General features: G+C 39.6%; 1 protein-coding gene across 1 annotated transcript in view; it reads left to right on the top strand.

The window, feature by feature from the left end:
* The window catches only part of C11H12orf56 (chromosome 11 C12orf56 homolog), a 60601-nt gene that overhangs the window by 15879 nt on the left and 24666 nt on the right, over nt 1-20056 (top strand). The window contains 4 exon segments of the mRNA XM_019952038.2: nt 911-1152; nt 1155-1321; nt 5343-5416; nt 14337-14481. Of these exon segments, the coding sequence (XP_019807597.1) occupies nt 911-1152; nt 1155-1321; nt 5343-5416; nt 14337-14481 (628 nt within the window).

Here is a 20056-nt window from a genome sequence, read left to right on the forward strand (position 1 = left end):
AATGTAAAATGATAAACCAGCAATTCAAGGCAATATAGGATAATATTAATCCCTAGCACCTACTGAGTGTTTCCAGTGTTAAAAAACACTGCATGTATTTTCTTACTTAATCCTCACACAAACTCAATGAAATTGGTTCTATTATTGTTCCTATTTTAAAATTAGGAAATTGAGGCTTAGGTCAATCTAAGTCACATAACCACTGAGTGGCAGAGCCTGGATTAGAACTTAGATCTCATACTCTGCAACTTCTTAGCCTCCACCACTTGCTTCCTTGTGTTGCAGAGAAAAGAAATGAGTCATGGTGAGCTGGAGAGAACAGAGAAGGTAAAAGATGGGACCCAGAATTGGTTCTGAAAAAAGTGCTGATGCTATTGGGATGATATTGGAAAAATCAGAGAGTGTTAGCAAAATATGAATCAAAGAAAACACTATTTTAAAAAAATCTCTCTCCCCCCCAAAAAATAAAAAAATAAATAAAAATAAAAAAATCTCTCTTCATCTCTCCATATGAATAGTTCTTTTTGCTTTATAGGATCCATTAGAAATGCAAGATGAAAGAACAATCAAGTTTCAAAACTAGAATGAAAAGTCCTTTCACTGGGAATGTTGGGCTCTGTGAAGGACAGGCATAAGGCTTTAGATATAAAAAATGCTTCTTTAAATGACATAGCATAGAGTTTTATTTCTGAAAGCAGGAGTATATACTGAAGAATTGTGCCATACCTCCTCTAGGTCAATGGTCAACAGCAGGTGAGAGTAAATCACTCCTTTCTCTTACAAGCATTTCTTTTATGTGAAGACTTTTACTTTCAGACTCTTAAACTGCTGCAGTGGGGCCATTGGGTTCTCTTTGTTCCTTACTGTTAAATTCTGAATATTATGTTTAACTCTAAATTCTACCTGACAGGTACCACCAAGTGAGCAGCACACCACCATCCAAGGACTCAACTCTTGGCCCTCCTTCAGACCTCAAGAAGCTGTCCCTTCATGGCCAAAGTGCCTGTCGACCCTTACCTACCCCTTCCAGGAGGAGCTGTCAGCCCACATCAGCCACTAGCAAGGCTGTCGGTGTGCCATTTTGCACCACAAACACAAAAGAACCCCAGGGACTTTCAGATCACAAAGACTCTCTAAGTGAAATCCCTTTCAAGTCAGTGGGAACGGAAATGAGTTTTACTTAGGAAATTCCTCCCTGGCCTCCCCTTTACAGAGTAACCCAAACCTAGAGAAAAAGGAGTCAAAACTTCATTAGTACATTATTTCCACAACTTCATCAATATTTCTGCACTTAGAAAGTTCATGGAACAATTATGTTATAGTAAATGTCCTCCTAAGTTAACCTTGACTTGAATATTGGTTTTTTTTGCGGTACGCGGGCCTCTCACTGCTGCGGCCTCTCCCGTTGCGGAGCACAGGCTCCGGACGCGCAGGCTCAGCGGCCATGGCTCACGGGCCCAGCCGCTCCGCGGCATGTGGGATCTTCCCGGACCGGGGCACAAACCCGCGTCCCCTGCATCGGCAGGCGGACTCTCAACCACTGCACCACCAGGAAAGCCCTTGAGTATTGTTTTTTAGGGTAGGCTTCCCTGCTCTTCCTCCCCATTTTGGAAGTTTAACCTTCGAATTTAGTAATATTGTGCAAGACATAATGCACTGGACAATTAAGGATATGATTTTACCAGGCTATTGCAATAGGGAAAATGCTCATTAATGAGACATGTCTTCAAGAAAAGGAGATGGATCTGAGGTTTTATAGAGGCAGGTAATAAACAAGGGAGTCAGCAGTGAGTCTCATGGGAATCAATGAGGAAGGTTGGAGACAAGTCTTATCTTGGAATATTTGTGACCAGGGTGGTCTTTCGCAGTTAGCTGGGGTGATTTCTCAACCATTCTGCTTTCAGAGACCAGGGAGCTCAGATGAAGTTCAACAATATCAATATGTTTCTGTATTTCTTAGCTGTGCTATTGAAAGTAGGTTAGTGGGAGTTTTTGACTTAAAAAAAAAAAGAACAACATGAGATTTGTGAGTTAAGTTTTATTTGGGCAAAATGATGACTATAGCTCGGGAGACAGCATCTCAAATAGCTCTGAAAGGGCTTCCCTGGTGGCGCAGTGGTTGAGAGTCCGCCTGCCGATGCAGGGGACGCGGGTTTGTGCCCCGGTCCGGGAAGATCCCACATGCTGCGGAGCGGCTGGGCCCGTGAGCCATGGCCGCCGAGCCTGCGCGTCCGGAGCCTGTGCTCCGCAACGGGAGAGGCCACAACAGTGAGAGGCCCGCGTACCGCAAAAAAAAAAAACCCCCAAACAAAACAAATAGCTCTGAGAAACTGCTCCAAACAGGTAGGGGGGAAGGTCAGTATATATATGATTTTGGTGAAAGGGGAGTACATGCAATCAAGCACATATTTTTTGCAGAAGGTTTCTGCTAGTCTTGTGAAGGTTACTGCTAGTCACGAGGAGCATACGTCATGAAGGATTTTAGTAGTGCTTTTCTAGATACGAGGAGATACAAGAACTGGGCTCATAAAATTGGCTCCTGAAAATATCTAACTATCTGAAGACCTGTTCTGCCAGTTTTTCCCAGAGCACAGCGTGCCTCATTTCTGCTCTCCACCCTGAACTCCTTTCAGGGGGTGTTGAAAAGTTAGCAGCTGCAGCAGCACATGATTTAATCCTTGTAGAGGCAGATGGCAAGTGCCGACGGCAGGTGCCAATTTGTAGTTGACAGACTCATTGTCATAAGATCAGATAATTTTATAGAGATCACCTGGTCTATGTCCCTTATTTTATAAACGAGGAGACTGAAGCACAAAAATTCTACGTGACTTACTCAACATTATATAATAAGTGTAGGGGCCGAGTCAAAACTCCCATTTAGGGATCTTCTTCTAACACCAGAATCAGTTTTAAAATAAGCAATTTATTAAAAGAATAGTATGACCCTTTTTACTTATCTTCAGTGATACATAATTTTTATTATGGATCTTCAACATAATAATGTTAAGAAGTATGAAAGACTCTTTTCACTCAGAAGAAGCTAGGAAGGAGGGGGTTTTATAAGTGGCCAAAAATTGTGAAAGGTTGCAAGACAACTCTCATTTTTTTCTCATAGCACAGTTTAGAATGTTATTGTTTAAATTAAATGTTAAATGTTTAAAATTCCTCTCTAAAATTTTAAACCGCTTTCTCCAAATTAAGAATGTAAGTGAATCATGAATAGAGGGAAAATCCTGATCTATTAAAAGAAGGCTTCATATGTTCTAATAGAAAAACCACAATTTAATTGACTTCTAAAAATCTACCTAAATATTTCAAAATAACTGTTTAACTAACTCCCAGTTTTAAGTACTACTTTTAAATTCTGCAGCAAAGGCATGGATGGGGTAAGTCAGATAGGCCAACTCATAGTCCTTCTGATACTATAAGCAATAACAAACAATTAATGTGTAGTGTTATTATTGGTAGGAACTGTTCTGATGCTTTCTGTATATTAACTCATTTAATCTGTACAACAGTCCTACGAGGTAGGACTGTTATTCTCATCTCATAGATGAGGAAATTGAGGCACAGGGAAATTAAATGATATATTCAAGGTTGTACAACTAATATAGAGCTGGGATTTGAACCCAGACAGTCTGCTTTTTTTTTTTTCTATGACCACTGAAATAATGTGGATGGAGGGGGGTTATCTTTATGAGTTGTCAGATATTATCATTGAAAACAATGTTCTGGGAATTCCCTGGCGGTCCAGCAGTTAAGACTCCGCGCTTCCACTGCAGGGGGTGTGGGTTCTATCCCTGGTCAGGGAACTAAGATACTGCATGCCTCGCGGTGCAGACAAAAAAAAAAAACCAATGTTCTATCCCTTGAAGGATGAAAAATGAGTAAGCAAATATTTCATATATAAATGATGAATCTATCAGGTTAGCATTCATTCTAGTGAGAATAAGATATTAACAATTAAACATTTTAAAAGTTGTGACTTTTTTGTGACATTGTTGAAGTCTTTCATTAGGTTGGTCACCTTTGGTTAGTCTTGGCTATCTTCATAAGTTTTAGGAAATGGACAAAAATAATCTCCTAAATCTGTCAGAATTATCTTGGGTAATTGCTCTCTTGTGCCTTGAGATTTCTTTCATGTTGAGGTATGGATAAATGCTCCTGGGAAAAGGAATTAGACATCTTAACTCTCTGTATACTTTCAGGTAAAATTAACCTAAACCATCCAGTTAGAAATTAGCACTCATTCTGATTTTAAAGGTTTCCAAAGAGTTGTCCTTGTCAGTAACCCATTTTATCTGTAACTTTCACCAAAAGTAATTACATCTGCGTTGTTTAGCATCTCAAATTCTACAAAGACAAAACATGGCAATTCTTTGCCCTTCATACATTGTGGAATAACTGCTAGAAAGCTAAATAACGAATATCCTCAAATTAAAATTCTAGATTTAAGGCAAGCATAAACATTTGGAGAGAAAAGAAAAGGCAGCTTTTTTTTTTAAACATAAAGCAATGACAAAAATAGTAAGAAAAAGTACATAATTCCCCCCTACACACCCACCCACCACCCTACTCTTATTAAGGAATAAGACAGGAGTTGTTTGGAGTTGTAAATCAGCAACATTTCAGAAATTCCTTCTGACCTGTTAAGCCTCAACATTAATAAAAAATTATTACACTACATGCCAATTTGTTTCAAGACCCAGTGGGAAGTGGGAGCACTAAAGATTTAAGGAAAAAATAACCCCATTAATGGGGGAATAGTTAACAAAATTATTGTATATCTCGGCTATGTAATACTGGGTAATCATTATTAAAAAGACTGAAGTAAATCTATATACGTAGACATGAAAAACTGTCCACCATATATTAAGTGAAAAAAAATCCAGATTAATATGTGATATAATGTAGTATTTAAATACATATTATAAAAATATATCATCTAACATGTAAATATTATAAATGTATATGTTATAATTAACATGTTTTTATATGCCTGAAAGAATATAAACCAAACTAACAACAGTAAGGTGTTTTGAATATTGAGACAGAAAGGGTAGGGAGAGATAGGGAACTTTTATCATTTACTTTTCTTTTCTGTACTGTTTTATTTTGATAGATTATTCTATTTTATAATGAACAAATGCTATGTATAAAACTTTAAAAAAACTATATAAGGAAAAAATTCCCTGTAGTATTATCAAATACTGGAATGAGTTACAAATCATGTACTGTAGAAGGGATTAAAGAATAGATATATGATATTGACTAAAAGTAGTGGGAATTGATTTTTCAGTAAACAAAAATTCTAACTATTCCCACTTTTTTTCCTCTTTCAGAAAGTTACTCTTTTACAAGATCCCCTGTATGTTAGTGAGCTCAGTCCTGCTACTGGAAGTCAAAAGCCATATAGGTGGGCTTCCCTGGTGGCGCAGTGTTTGAGGGTCCGCCTGCCGACCCGGTCTGGGAAGATCCCATATGCCGTGGAGCGGCTGGGCCTGTGGGGCATGGCCTCTGGGCCTGCGCGTCCGGAGCCTGTGCTCCGCAGGGGGAGAGGCCACAGCGATGAGAGGCCCGCGTACCGCAAAAACAAAAACAAAAACAAAAAAAAACCAACCCCCCCCCCCCCCAAAAAAAAAAGCCATATAGGTAAGGAGTGATGACAGAACCGAGTTGCACGGCAGGGTGTTCGCCCTCTTTGCCTCTCCTAACTCTATGTGATGCTGACCATCACATTTATATCTACATCTCTTCTCGCCCTGAATTGCAAAGACAATTAAGCACTGGATATCACTTCTTGTATGTTTCACAGGAGCCATAACGTCAGCATATTCAAAACAGAACTCAGCCTCTTCCTTCTGTGACCTGACCTTCCATCTGTGTTTCCTAAACAGGGCATGATGTCATTATCTCTAGACAGCCTAAGCCAGAGTCCTGGATCCCGAGATCCCCATCCCCTAATCCAGTCATCACCACATGATTTACTGTACTTATTGAATATATCTGGATAACACCCACTTCTTTCTACTGCCACATGCTCAGATCCAATTATCTGTTCTGGGCTCTGACAGTATTTTCCTGGCTGGCCTCTGCCTTCACTCTTGCCCCTCTCTAGACCATTCTTCAATACAACAGAGGAACCTTTCAGAAGTACAAACGTGATCATGGAACTCCTCCCTTAAAGCCTTTCCATAGCTCCCCATTGCCCTTAGAAGGTCTACACTCTATAACAGCTTTTTACAAATCTTCCTGATGTCTCTATTGTGTCCTCCACACTCCTGCCCTAAGCTCCTGATCCAAATGAACTCATAGCTCTCAAAGAGCTCCCTGTTAATCTGGGCCCTAACGTGATGGCCTCTATTCTAGAACCCTACTCTCTTCTCTTCTTCCCCTTCATAGAAACTTCAGCTCCTCAAGTCTTAGCTCACTATCCCTTTGTCTAAAAATCAGTTCTCAAGACTAAGTTGAGAGGGTCCCTCCATAACGTCCTGTGCTTACATATCTGTAGCACTGTCCACTCTGTATTACGGATTGCTTGTTTATGTGCTGCCCTATTATGCAATATGCTCCTTAAGGGCAGGGACTGTTCCTCGGTCACTGGCACATAGTAGGCTGCCAATAAACCTTTATACAATGAATGAATGAATGAAATAAGATAGAGGCTGGGACCTTATATGCAAGGCAAAGGAGTTTGGATTTTATCCAGACTTCATACTTCTATTATGTTCTTACCATAGTCAGCCTTACATTGAAGTAGTTACTTGTGATGTGACGATTACTTCCAATAGACTGTGAGCCCCTGGAAGGCAAGGAGTATGTCTTATTAATGTTCGTATTTTTCTTACTTAAAACAGTGCTTTGTACTTAGAGAGCACTCTGTCAATTGATGGTGCCAATAATTTTGATATTAAGTAAGTCATGAGTGACTTTTGAGAGGTTTACGATAGTGACGTATATTGGAGGTGATGTAAGTGAACTAAGGGAAAGTTTAATTTTAAAAGATACAATTCATTCCCCATTAAAGGGAACCAAAGTTCCTTGGAAGAATGACTGATTCTAGGTCTGGGGTAGGAAATATACAAATGAGTCTGAAACAGCTTGTGGCAGAATGCAAAGAGTAACAGGGCTCAAACTAAAGGACACAGGAGCCCACATGAAGGGCCTCCTGATAGCCAAAGATGGAACAAATCAAGAATCAGAAAAAATAATGAATGAGATAGTTAAAACATAACGAATATATAAAAATTCCAAAGTGTATAATGATGCATCATAGAGAGAAAGTCCTCCCTCCTACCCTCCCCCACCCGGTTAAGAAATAAAAATGTACTGAACTCCGTTAGAAGTAAATAGGGCACTAATTCATTTTTCTGCAAATCAGCAAACAAATGGAAAGAAAGAATTAAGCATTTATCCTGCCTTTCCTGCATAAACTGTAATTAGGTCAGGGTAACCAAGTAGCCCAAGTTGATGAGAGCAAATTCCATTTTACAGAATTCCAGCTAATGAATGTGGGAGGTTTAACAGAATTAGAAAGCTACCATTTTTTAACCTCTGATGAAATAATAGATTCATGCAAAGATCCTCAGTGGATGGAACCATCAGACAGAAAGGTGAAGTGGAATTTCAAAATGGAGGGTTCATGTAAATAACTAAACACTGATCAGTCTTAGAATCACTTAAGTGGGATGCTATAATGGAGCACTTAAAAATTATAAAATGCCTCATTATTTGATGTAACATGAAACACATAGCACCACCTATGACATATCTTTGTTCAAACAATTAAACTGGAATCTGACTTAAAAGTGTGGGTGTGTCAGCCTTGAGAAGGAATGAAATTCTGATACATGTGACAACATGGATGAGGCTTGAAGAAATTATGCTAAGTTAAATAAGCCAGTAGTAAAAGGACAAATATTATATGGTTCCACTTATATGAGGCACCTAGAATAGGCAAATTCACAGAAACAGAAAGCAGAATATAGGTTACCAGGAGCCATGGAGAGACAGGAATGGAGACATTGTTTAATGGATGCAGAGTTTCTGTTTGGGAAGATGAAAAAGTTCTGGAAATGGATAGTAGTGATGATTGCACAACACTGTGAATGCACTTAATGCCGTTGAATTGTACACCTGAAAATGGTTAAAATGGTAAATTTTAGGTTATGTATATTTTATCTCAAAATTTTAAAAGGTGTGTGTGTGTGTGTGTGTGTGTGTGTGTGTGTGTGTGTAAGGGAATAGATAAAACAAGACTGGCAAAATGTTGAAAATTACTGAAGCTAATTGATGGGTATGTGAGGGTTTCTCATAAGACTTTCTCCATTTTTGTGTATGTTTGAAAATTTCCATAGTAGAAGTTTTTAAAAGATCTAAGAAACATAGCAAACAAATATAGCAATTATCTTATTTAGATCTTGGTTTTAATGAACCAAATATAAAAAGGCATTTTTAAGACAAGAGAGAACATTTGAATATGGACTAGGTATTAGACAATACCATAGAATTATTGATAGGTTTGTTGGTGTGATAATGATGATTTTGCAAGGAAATGTTCCAGTTATTTCGAGATACGTTCTGAGTTATGTAGGGGTTAAATAGCATAATGTTTGGGATTTCCTTTTTTAAAATTAATTAATTTGGCTGTGCTGGGTCTTAGCTGCGGCACTCGGGATCTTCGTTGCATCATGCAGGCTCTAGTTCCCCAACCAGGGATGGAACCCGGGCCCCCTGCATTGGGAGTGTGGAGTCTTAACCACTGGACCACCAGGGAAGTCCTGGGATTTCTTTTTTTTTCTTTCTTTTTTTAAAATTTATTTTATTTTTGGCTGCGTTGGGTCTTCGTTGCCGCATGTGGGCTTTCTCTAGATGCGGTGAGTTGGGGCTACTCTTTGTTGCGATGCACGAGCTTCTCATTGCAGTGGCTTCTCTTGTTGCGGAGCACAGGGTCTAGGTGCACAGGCTTCAGTAGTTGAGGCTCGCGGGTTCTAGAGCGCAGGCTCAGTAGTTGTGGCGCACAGGCTTAGTTGCTCCGCGGCATGTGGGATCTTCCCGGACCAGGGCTTGAACCTGTGTCCCTTGCATTGGCAGGCAGATTCTTAATCACTGCACCACCAGGGAAGCCCAGTCCCGGGATTTCTTTTTTTAAAAGATGATTATACAGATAGCTTAGAATTTCTACATGTTTTCTTATGTTTATTCTAAAAAAAAAGTATCAGTTTTAATTTTGGTACTATATTATGTAAAGTGATTTTAAAGCTAATTGTATAATAAAAACAGGCTTTTACTTTGTGTGGCTTGAAATTTATCCCTGAAGGCAAGGAGGGTTCTGCCACTATCCTGACTCAGGAAAAGCATATTTCTTGTAAAGTTAATTTCTGAAGGCAACATGTTTAAAGTGTAGTAATTTAATGCACCATGAAGGATGCAAATATATGCACAAGATACATAGGAAATAGTCTGTGCCTACAAGGCACCTTCAGTTTATTAATTAATTAATTTATTTATTTTTGCTGTGTTGTGTCTTCGTTTCTGTGCGAGGGCTTTCTCTAGTTGTGGCAAGCGGGGGCCACTCTTCATCGCAGTGCCCGGGCCTCTCACTATCGCGGCCTTTCTTGTTGCAGAGCACAGGCTCCAGACGCGCGGGCTCAGTAGTTGTGGCTCACGGGCCCAGCTGCTCTGCGGCATGTGGGATCCTCCCAGACCAGGGCTCGAACCCGTGTCCCCTGCATCAGCAGGCAGATTCTCAAGCACTGTGCCACCAGGGAAGTCCTTCAGTTTAAAAGAAGTAAATATTCTTTGGGTTTTCAAATTAGGATTTTGTCACAGTTGTGAGTTCTGTAATCTGACCATTGTGAACATATACACAGAGCTTCTGAGATAATGTACGAAAAACCATACCAGCTGTAAAGCATTATTCAAATGTAAGGTATTACTGATATTAAATGTCTGGAAAAATGAAAAAAATAGTAAAAATAGAGCTTATCATTAAATCAGTAATCCTCCTGCTACATTATTTGCGTGAATTTATGTTTTCTAGCTCATGAAAATACAGAATATCTGTTAACATTAATGTAAAATTTCCTCTTATTCCTAAGTTGAATAATGGATTCTTCTGGCCTAGACTTTTTCTTTTCTTCTTTCTTTTTTTTTTTTTTTTTTATGCGGTACGCGGGCCTCTCACTGTTGTGGCCTTTCCCGTTGCGGAGCACAGGCTCTGGACGCGCAGGCTCAGCGGCCATGGATCACGGGCCCAGCCGCACCGCGGCATGTGGGATCTTCCCGGACCGAGGCACGAACCCGTGTCCCCTGCATCGGCAGGCGGACTCTCAACCACTGCACCACCAGGGAAGCCCTAGACTTTTTCTTATTTAAATTAGTCAAAGAAAGTTTGTCATCTGTGTAAAACCAAATATTCTCTGAATGTTCAGAGAAACTGTGATTATCCATAACTTCTCTGTAGAAATATAGGCTACTGAATCTAACTTGAATTTATGAGGTATATGAGACCTCAATTTATATATTAATTGATTTTTAGTATGAAGAGATTAGTGTGCTTTTTCTTATGAAATTTGTTTTGACCTTTTTGAAAAAAATATAGTTCGATATTATTATAATCTTTTGGCACCTATGATAGCATAGGTGCCAAAAGATAAAAACAGTTCCTTTCTACATGGGTCTTAGCAAATTGCTGACTCCTAACGGAAAAAACTGGAAAATCAATTTCAAAATAATTGTGCTGATATTGTATTTTTTCTGGGCTTTTGCTTTTCTAAGCTCATTTCTTTGTGAAAACTACATTTCTGCTGTTTTTTGGAATTCTCAGAGAATAGAGGGATTTTATGGGTTTTTTTTTTAACATCTCTATTGGAGTATGATTGCTTTACAATAGTGTGTTAGTTTCTGCTTTATAACAAAGCGAATCAGCTATACATATACATATATTCCCATTTCTCCTCCCTCTTGCATCTCCCTCCCACCCTCCCTATCCCACCCCTCTAGGTGGTCACAAAGCACCGAGCTGATCTCCCTGTGCTATGCGGCTGCTTCCCACTAGCTATCTATTTTACATTTGGTAGTGTATATATGTCCATGCCACTCTCTCACTTAGTCCCAGCTTACCCTTCCCACTCCCCTATGGTTATTTTTCAAATGAAATGTGGCAGTAGTTAGAAATGGATGTATAGGGAAGCAAGATCTCAAAGCTTACTCCTCTGTTATTTAGATAACATTTATTAAACACTTACTGTGTGCTAAGCGCATGAAGTAACTAAAGTATCAAAAGAGCACAATGGGATAGGTACTATCATCATCCCCATTTTACATATGAGGAAACTGAGGCACAGAAAGACTAAGAAACTTGCCCATGGTAGTTACTTAGAGGAACAGGGGCAGATCTAGGATATTGATAGCCTGTCTGACACTGCCCCTATGCTCATAATCATGTTCTTCTGCCTTCATGACTGTTATCACTGAATTCTTTCATTTTTTTAACTCAAGTTCAGCTGATTTACAATATTATATGTTTCAGGTGTACAACATAGTGATTCATAATTTTTAATGATTATACTCCATTTATAGTTATTATAAAAATTGGCTATATTCCCTGTGCTGTACAATATATCCTTGTAGCTTATTTATTTTTATTTTTAATTATTTATTTATTTATCTATTTATTTATTTTGGCTGCACCAGGTCTTAGTTGAGGCACGTGGGATCTTTTAGTTGCAGCATGCAGACTTCTTAGTCGTGGCATGCGGACTCTTAGTTGCGGCATGAGAACTCTTAGTTGCGGCATGCATGCGGGATCTAGTTCCCCGACCAGGGATCGAGCCCAGGCCCCCTGCATTGGGAGCATGGAGTCTTACCCACTGGACCACCAGGGAAGTCCCTATTTATTTTATTTTATTTTTTATAAATTTATTTATTGATTGATTGATTTTTGGCTGCGTTGGGTCTTTGTTGCTGTGTGCGGGCTTTCTCTAGTTGCGGCGAGCGGGGGCTACTCTTTGTTGCGGTGTGCGGGCTTCTCATTGCAGTGGCTTCTCTTGTTGCAGAGCACGGGCTCCAGGCGCACAGGCTTCAGTAGCTGTGGCACTTGGGCTCAGCAGTTGTGGCTCGCAGGCTCTAGAGTGCAGGTTCAGTAGTTGTGGCACATGGGCTTAGCTGCTCCGTGGCATGTGGGATCTTCCCAGGCCAGTGCTTGAACCCATGTCCTCTGCATTGGCAGGTGGATTCTTAACCACTGCACCACCAGGGAAGTCCCTGCTATTTATTTTATATATAGTAGTTTGTACCTCTTAATGCCCTACCTCCAGCTTGCCCCTCTCCCCTTCCCTCTCTTCACTGGTAACCACTAGTTTGTTTTCTAGATCTGTGAGTCTGTTTCTTTTTTGTTATATTCACTAGTTTGTTGTATTTTTTAGATTCCACATATATGTGATATCATACAGTATTTGCCTTTTTCTATCTGACTTATTTCAATTAGCATAATGCCCTCCAAGTCCATCCATGTTGTTGCAAATGGCAAAATTTCATTCTTTTTTATGGCTGAGTAGTATTCCATTGTGTATGTATACCACACCTTCTTTATCCATTCATCTGCTGATGGGTACTTAGGTTGCTTACATATGTTGGCCATTGTAAATAATGCTGCTATGTACATTGGGGTGCATGTCTCTTTTCGAATTAGTATTTTCATTTTTTTTCAGATAAGTACCCAGGAGTGGAATTGCTGGGTCATATGGTAGTTCTGTTTTTAGTTTTTTGAGAAACCTCTATACTGTTTTCCATAATGGCTGTCCTAATTTACAGTCCCACTAACAGTGTACAGAGGTTCCCTTTTTTTCCACATCCTTGCCAACATTTGTTATTTGTGGTCTTTTTGATGGCTAAGACTGAAGTGTTAACGATCATCTCCTCCAGTATCTCCACTAGAAAAGAGACTTTTTTTCAGGAAGTTTTAATTTTTGCGTTAATAAGAGAGGTTCATTGATTGCATAGAGGAGAGCATCTTAGAATTTTTTTAAATAAAGGGGGAAGGAGTGGGCAAGAACCAAGATTTCATGTAGCATTACTGGAATAAATGGCTGGTATCAAGATTTGTGGAATAAGTGGTAAAAATATTTTTACTTTAAGTCAGAAATTCTAAGACATTTCCATCAACCTACATATGTTCTGTTACTGTTACTTTGCACCCTGCTTCTCTGAATCACTGGTTGTGTTAGCTTGGACAGGCTACTTAACCTAACATCCTATAAATGCGATAGTAATTCCCAGCTCAGCCCTCCTAGTGACGCTGAATGAGCTAGCCCATGAAGAGAACCCAGGCCAGACCCCGCCATAGAGTCAGTGCTCAATTAAGTACAGGTTGTTATTATTGAGCACAGTGGGAGATGGAAACAATATCTAGCCTGATAATGTGTTTTCAAGTTGCTGCAAAGCCGAGGGGCCAGGACAAGTACACAAATAACTGCAATGGAGTGAAGTAGGATTAGTGTGGTGTAAGAAGTATGGAAAGAGTGCTATGGGAGAGGGTTCCCCATCATTGGTGGAATTAGGGAAAGCTCTGAGAAGAAGGTGTTAACTCGTTTCAGCTAAGCCAGCTTTTCCTGAAGTGTGGAACGCACATGGGGCAGTAATGGAAGATGACTTCATGTGGTATTCTGACATGGCATGAAATAACTTTGAATTCCATGGTAAAAAATGATTCCCTTTTCCAATTCGTCTGACCTCATTAGGGAGAACCTCTTGGCTTGGTGCCGGTAGTGGCAGCTCTCAAACACATGCTCATATGCCTTTTTGTCAAAGGGAGAGCAGACTTCAGCCTCAAAATAGGGAGCATCTACTTAGAATTTTGTTGCTATTTTTAGTTACGTGCTATTTATAGCAAATGGTACTGGTTTTCCCATGTGAAGTAGTGATACAAAATTTTCTGTATAAAAAAATTTCTCTAAGAAAAAATGAGTTGATTTAAAGAAAAAATACTAAGCAAATAATATTACATATGACTCGTGGGTTATGGTAAATGGTATGTGAAGAAACTCTGTGCTGGACTATGAAAGAGGGACGGAAGTTTACCAGGAACAATGAGAGTATTCATGATATGTACAGCTTGAGTAAAGGGGCATGGCAAAAAAGTATGTTTGGAGATTAATAAATAGTTCAATTTGGGAGGAGCAAGTTTCATTACTGATAAGTAACAAAGCTAGAAGTACAAAACTATATTAAAATTCAGTTAGTAACGAAGTTTTACAGACCTAGCAATAATCGTTGATATTCCTCAACTGCTGTTTATCATTTTTTCCATGGAAAATTTTCTTTTCTTTCTGTATATCTGAGGAGAAAATTAAGCACTTCAGTCAACTTAAATCTGAACTTTTTCTTAAAGACAATACTTTGAGGAAGATACTTTGTTTAATTACAGAACTTAAAGTAGCAGCCCCGAAAAACTTCATTCTGAAAAGGCTTTTCTGGAAAGTAGTTGTTTTGTCTTATTTTTAATCTTTAAAGCTTGTTTTACCTGTTTATCAAATGCAGCATATTCAATCTTAAAGTAAAATATAAATAAATGTTGTATACTGATGCTGCATTTTAAAATGTTGATTAAATTTAATGCAATCATCTTGATGCCTGAAATGTTGTGATGGAATCATTGTATATGGTGTGTTGGGGCCAGGGAGACAGAAGAGGGGAGAGCAGTAGGGAAAAGATAGTAGCTCACATGGATTGGGTTAGCAGACACAAAAAAAGAGAGATCGAGGGGAAGTTCCTGGCATGCAAGAAGTATGAGTATAGACAGTGAGATGAGAAAGTACATTTCAAGAAGTCTTATGTGTATGTTCCCCTACAATAAAAATATAATTAAAAAGTTACTTTTGAATGTAGGATTGTTATTTTTTAAAAGGTGACTCCTGGGAAGTCAAAGCAGTCTAGCTCCCATTTGGCAAGTTACACACTTACTCTGTAAGACTGACTTGTAGTCTCAGGTTTAGGTGAAGGTATTGAGAAGCCCAGGTGAGTACTGGTGCTGTGCTAATGAGACTCATTCTGGTTAGTGATCTTATACATAGTTGCCACCTTTTTATTGCACAGTTGGGAAGTGCACAGCTTCCCCAGCCATACCTGACAGTCTTGGCCATTTCTTAGATTCTAAGTGCTTGACACATCTGATGACCAACCATCCTGGTTTACCTAGACTAGGATAACAAACTCTCCCAGTTTGCCTGGGACCGAGGAGGTTCATGGCACTTGGGACTTTTAGTGCAAAAGGTAGACCAGTCCCAAGCAAATTGGGATGGTTGATCACCCTAATTAGAGGGCAGAGTAGCTACAGAGAATAGAGTATCAAGTGTCCCCAACATTGAGGCAGGTAAGGATGATGTAGTGCTGTATAATCAAAAATGCTTGAGCTAGATAGACACTGTTAGGAATACAGCATCCAAGTTTTAACTAAAAAACTTCAGAGAATTATGGAAAATACAGGGACAGGCATCAACATGACTTACATACGGTTATGAAGAGTCCACATGGAAAGGCTAAAGAAATTGGTATTATCTCCCACCCAAATAAACCTCTCCAGTCGAACCTACATGGTGTCTACTCATCTATAACACTGATTGTGAGGACTTTGCTTCCTAAAAAACTTCTTGAGGTTCTCCTTATTAAGTACAAGCACTTTGGCTTTGGCATTTAAGGCTCTCCACTACTGACCTCTTGTCACAGATTCCAAGTTTGGACAGGCATGGCCTTTATTTTAGCAGGGTGGGTTATCAGGAAGGGGCCAACATCTGCATAGGGCAGCCACTGGGAAAACGAATCCAGCTGTAGATGCTAAGGGAGAAGGCACAGTGCCCAAGGACGAGAGTGATCTCTACAATGTGCAAAATGAGAAATATCAGGGCATTATAGCATGTGGGTGGATTACACCCAGATGTCTGCATAAACATTTGGCACCAGGAAGATCTGCATGTTCAGGATTTGGGAACAGGGCCTTCATGGAATGTGGGGTTGGGGGGAGTAGCAACGATACAAAGTCAAGAGTAAAGTCAGTAGCTGGGAAAGGACTGGCAAAGGACTTAGCTCAGGGCCCAAAGGAGAGGGCCACCTAGACAACCTGGACACAATCAGGGGATTGATTTAAAGCAGATGTCTAGGCAGGAGAACGGAGCTACCACCTAAGGGTTAGACTCGCAAGAAGGGTGTTGATGCTGAATACCAGCATGTTGGTCTTAAGCGTCTCCAATCTTAAAACAGGCCTGAAGCAGGTGGCCTCGGCTGTGGAGTAAAAGAGGGATGCAGAGAAAGGGAATAAAACCAGGTCTAGCCCACTCAACCCACCACTTCACCACTCTCACCTCTTTTCTGTAAAAGCTTGAACCATGTGAAATGATTGGAACACCCTGCCCTTCCCAGCCCCTCCACGTTTTCCCCTACTATTGCTTTCTCTAGGATACTCTTTCCATTTTCTCCTGTTAAAATCCTACCCATTCATTCTCCAAGGCTCATCTCAAATGCTGTTCGTCTGCCTTTCCTCAATGGAGAACTTTGGTACCTTCCTCTTTTTGATCTGTTATGGCAGTTCTGTGCCTTAGAACTCTCCTTGATATTTTATAATCTGCACTGTTCAATAAAGTAGCCACCTAGCCATACGCGGCTATTAAGCACTTGAACGTGGCTAGTGACCAAGGAAGTGAAACATTAATTTTATTCAGTTTTAGTCCATTTAAATGTAAATAACCACATGTGGCTAGCGGCTTCTGTATGGACAATGCAGCTCTACAGCATCTCTCATAGTACTTTCTCTTTAACGATTCAATAAACATTTATGGCATGCCTATTCTGTGCTTGTAGCAATAGGCACTAGAAATGCAACCATGGCTAAGACACAGTCCCTACCCTCAGGAATTAGCACAGACATTCTCCCTTTTGCTTGGTATATATTTGTTATTTACCATAGTATTCTATAAGCTTCTTCAGGACAGGCATGTGTCATACTCATCTTTGTATTCTCCCTAAGGCCTAACATAATGCCTGCCTATATCAGGTTGCACAATCAATTCATAATAAATTGAAATTTTATTCTCTTGTGAAAAATTAACCTGATTGGAAGTCTAGGAGTAAAGCATTCATGTTCTGCTTCTTACTTGAAAATTCTGCAGCCATTCTTTAATGTAATATCCTTAGATGGACTACAATAGAAGATCTTCTAATTTAGTTGTCAAGAATGAAAGGTCAAAGTGAATAGAGAGGGAAATAAAAGGCACATGGGTAGTCTTCCTGTTTGGGGTCTTTCCCTACTTCAGTGGAGTACGTTGTGTCCCTCAGAGCTGGTAGCCTTATGTTCTCTCTCTAACCTGCAACCAAAATCTAGTCTCATATTCATTTACACAGAGTTAACAAATATGACTAGTAAAACTCAACATTTTAATCTTCTTTTAGGAGCTCTTTTATTTAAATGGTTATCATAGCCTTAAGCTAAAGCAGTGTTTTTTTCCAACTTTGTGCTGGGCTCCCTGCAGAATGTAAGTTTATGTGAAGCTCCCTTAAGAACCCACACTGGGGTGGGGAAATTAGAGGCAGCTTTAATTTTTGGTTCTTGGGTAAGAGGATGGGAAATTATACATATATATTTAAAAATTATAATAGGGGCTTCCCTGGTGGCACAGTGGTTGAGAGTCCGCCTGCCGATGCAGGGGATGTGGGTTCGTGCCCCGGTCCGGGAGAATCCCACATGCCGCGGAGCGGCTGGGTCCGTGAGCCATGGCCGCTGAGCCTGCGCGTCCGGAGCCTGTGCTCCGCAATGGGAGAGGCCACAACAGTGAGAGGCCCGCGTACCGCAAAAATAAATAAATAAATAAATAAAGTTAATATAATGAATAACTATAGGCATATTCTTATAATTAATAATACAATTATTATAATCATATAATAAACAATATAATATTATATAATCATAATATATACAGTTGACCCTTGAACAACATTAGTTTGAACTGCTTGGGTCCACTTACATGTTGATTTTTTCAATAGTAAATACTAAACTACTACACGATCATGGTTAGTTAAATCCAAGGTGTGGAACCGCAGATATGGAGGGCTGACTGTAAGTTATACTCACATCTCGTGTTGTTCAAGGGTCAAATGTTTATCATTTTCCCTTTTAAAAATCAACTTCATTGGGGTATAATTTTCCTCTGTAGGTAATTTTTATTCTTCAATTTTAATACAAGAAAAATTTTAAATTACGAGAACACTTTTGTACAGGTTGACTAAACTGCAAGCTTTAGGAGTACAGACACCATGTCCAGTTTGTCAGTTTTGCTTAAGGTGTTATTCTCATTACTTAGCATAGTACCTGCCACATGGCTGCAATCAATAGTTACATGTTCAATGAATGAATGAAAGAGTTCTCTAGACATGTTGTTTCCCAACCATTCTTTTTTTCTTCATGAAGTTTTTTTTTCCTTCAGTTTTTAAAAACTATGGTGAAATACATATAACATAAAATTTACCATCTTAACCATTTTTAAGTGTCTAGTTCAGTGTTAGGCACTCATGTTGTATATCTATCACCACCATCCTTCTGCAGAACTCTTTCCATCTTACAAAACTGAAACTATATTCATTAAACAACAACACCCCATTTCCCCTTCCCCCCAGCCCCTGGCAACCACCATTCCTCTTTGCGCCTCTATGAGTTTGACTATTCTAAATATCTCATGTAAGAGGAATTATACAGCATTTGTCATTTTGTGACTGGCTTATCTCACTTGGCATGATGTCTTCCAGATTCATTGATGTTAGAGTGTACGTCAGAATTTCCTTCATTTTAAGGTTGAATAATATTCCAGGTATGTAATACCACATGTTATTTATCCATTCATCCATTGATTAGCACTTGGGTTGCTTCCACATTTTAGCTACTGTGAATAATGCTGTTATGAACATGGGTGTGTAAGTATCTCTTTGAGACCCTGCTTTCAATTCTTTTGGGAGTATAGTTGGAAGCAGAATTGCTAAATCATATGGTAATTCTATTTTTAATTTTTTGAGGCACCGCCATACTGCTTTTCACAGCAGCTATACCATTTTACATTCCCACCAACGGTGCATAAGGGCTCCAGTCTCCAGTTTTTCCACATCCTTGTTATTTACTGATTTTTTTTTTTTTTTTTTTGCGGTACGCAGGCCTCTCACTGTTGTGGCCTCCCCCGTTGCAGCGCACAGGCTCCAGACGCGCAGGCTCAGCGGCCATGGCTCACGGGCCCAGCTGCTCCGCAGCATGCGGGATCTTCCCGGACCGGGGCAGGAACCCGTGTCCCCTGCATCGGCAGGCGGACTCTCAACCACTGCGCCACCAGGGAAGCCCTTTACTGATTTTTTGATAGTAGCCATTCTAATGGGTGTTGGGGGTACCTAATAGTTTTGATTTGCATTTCCCTAATGATTAGTGATGTTGAGCATTTTTTCCCATGCTTATTGGCAATTTGTATATCTTCTTTGCAGAAATACTGGCGTCCAATTTACATATAATAAAGTGCACATATTTTTGAGTGCATTGTAAAGAGTTTTAACAAATGTATATATCTGTATAAACACCACCCCAGTCAAGACTGAGAACATTTCTATCACCCCTTAGGGCTACCTCGTGCCCTCTGGCAGTCAGTTTCCTCTGACCCCTGGCCTCAGGCAACTATTGTACTTTCTGTCATCATAGATTAGTTTTGCCTGTCCTAGAATTCCACTTACATGGAATTGTACACTATGTACACTTTTCTGTTTGGCTTCTTTTGACATAATATTTTTGAGACTCTTTCATGTTGTTGCTGGTAGGCAGAAGATATTTTATAAGTGAAAATTCCTGAACCACTGAGCGGTGGGAGATCACAATAATAACTGACATTTATTAAGCACATACAATACGTTGAGTACTGTTCAGGCTTTACAAATAATATCTTACTTAATCCTAACATCAACCTCATGAGGTGATTCTATTAATCCCATTTTAGAGATGAAAAGTCACAGAATGTATAAGTAATCTGCCAAATGTCCT

Source organism: Tursiops truncatus, chromosome 11 (genome assembly GCF_011762595.2).
Source record: "Tursiops truncatus isolate mTurTru1 chromosome 11, mTurTru1.mat.Y, whole genome shotgun sequence".
NCBI classification, from domain to species: Eukaryota; Metazoa; Chordata; class Mammalia; order Artiodactyla; family Delphinidae; genus Tursiops; species Tursiops truncatus.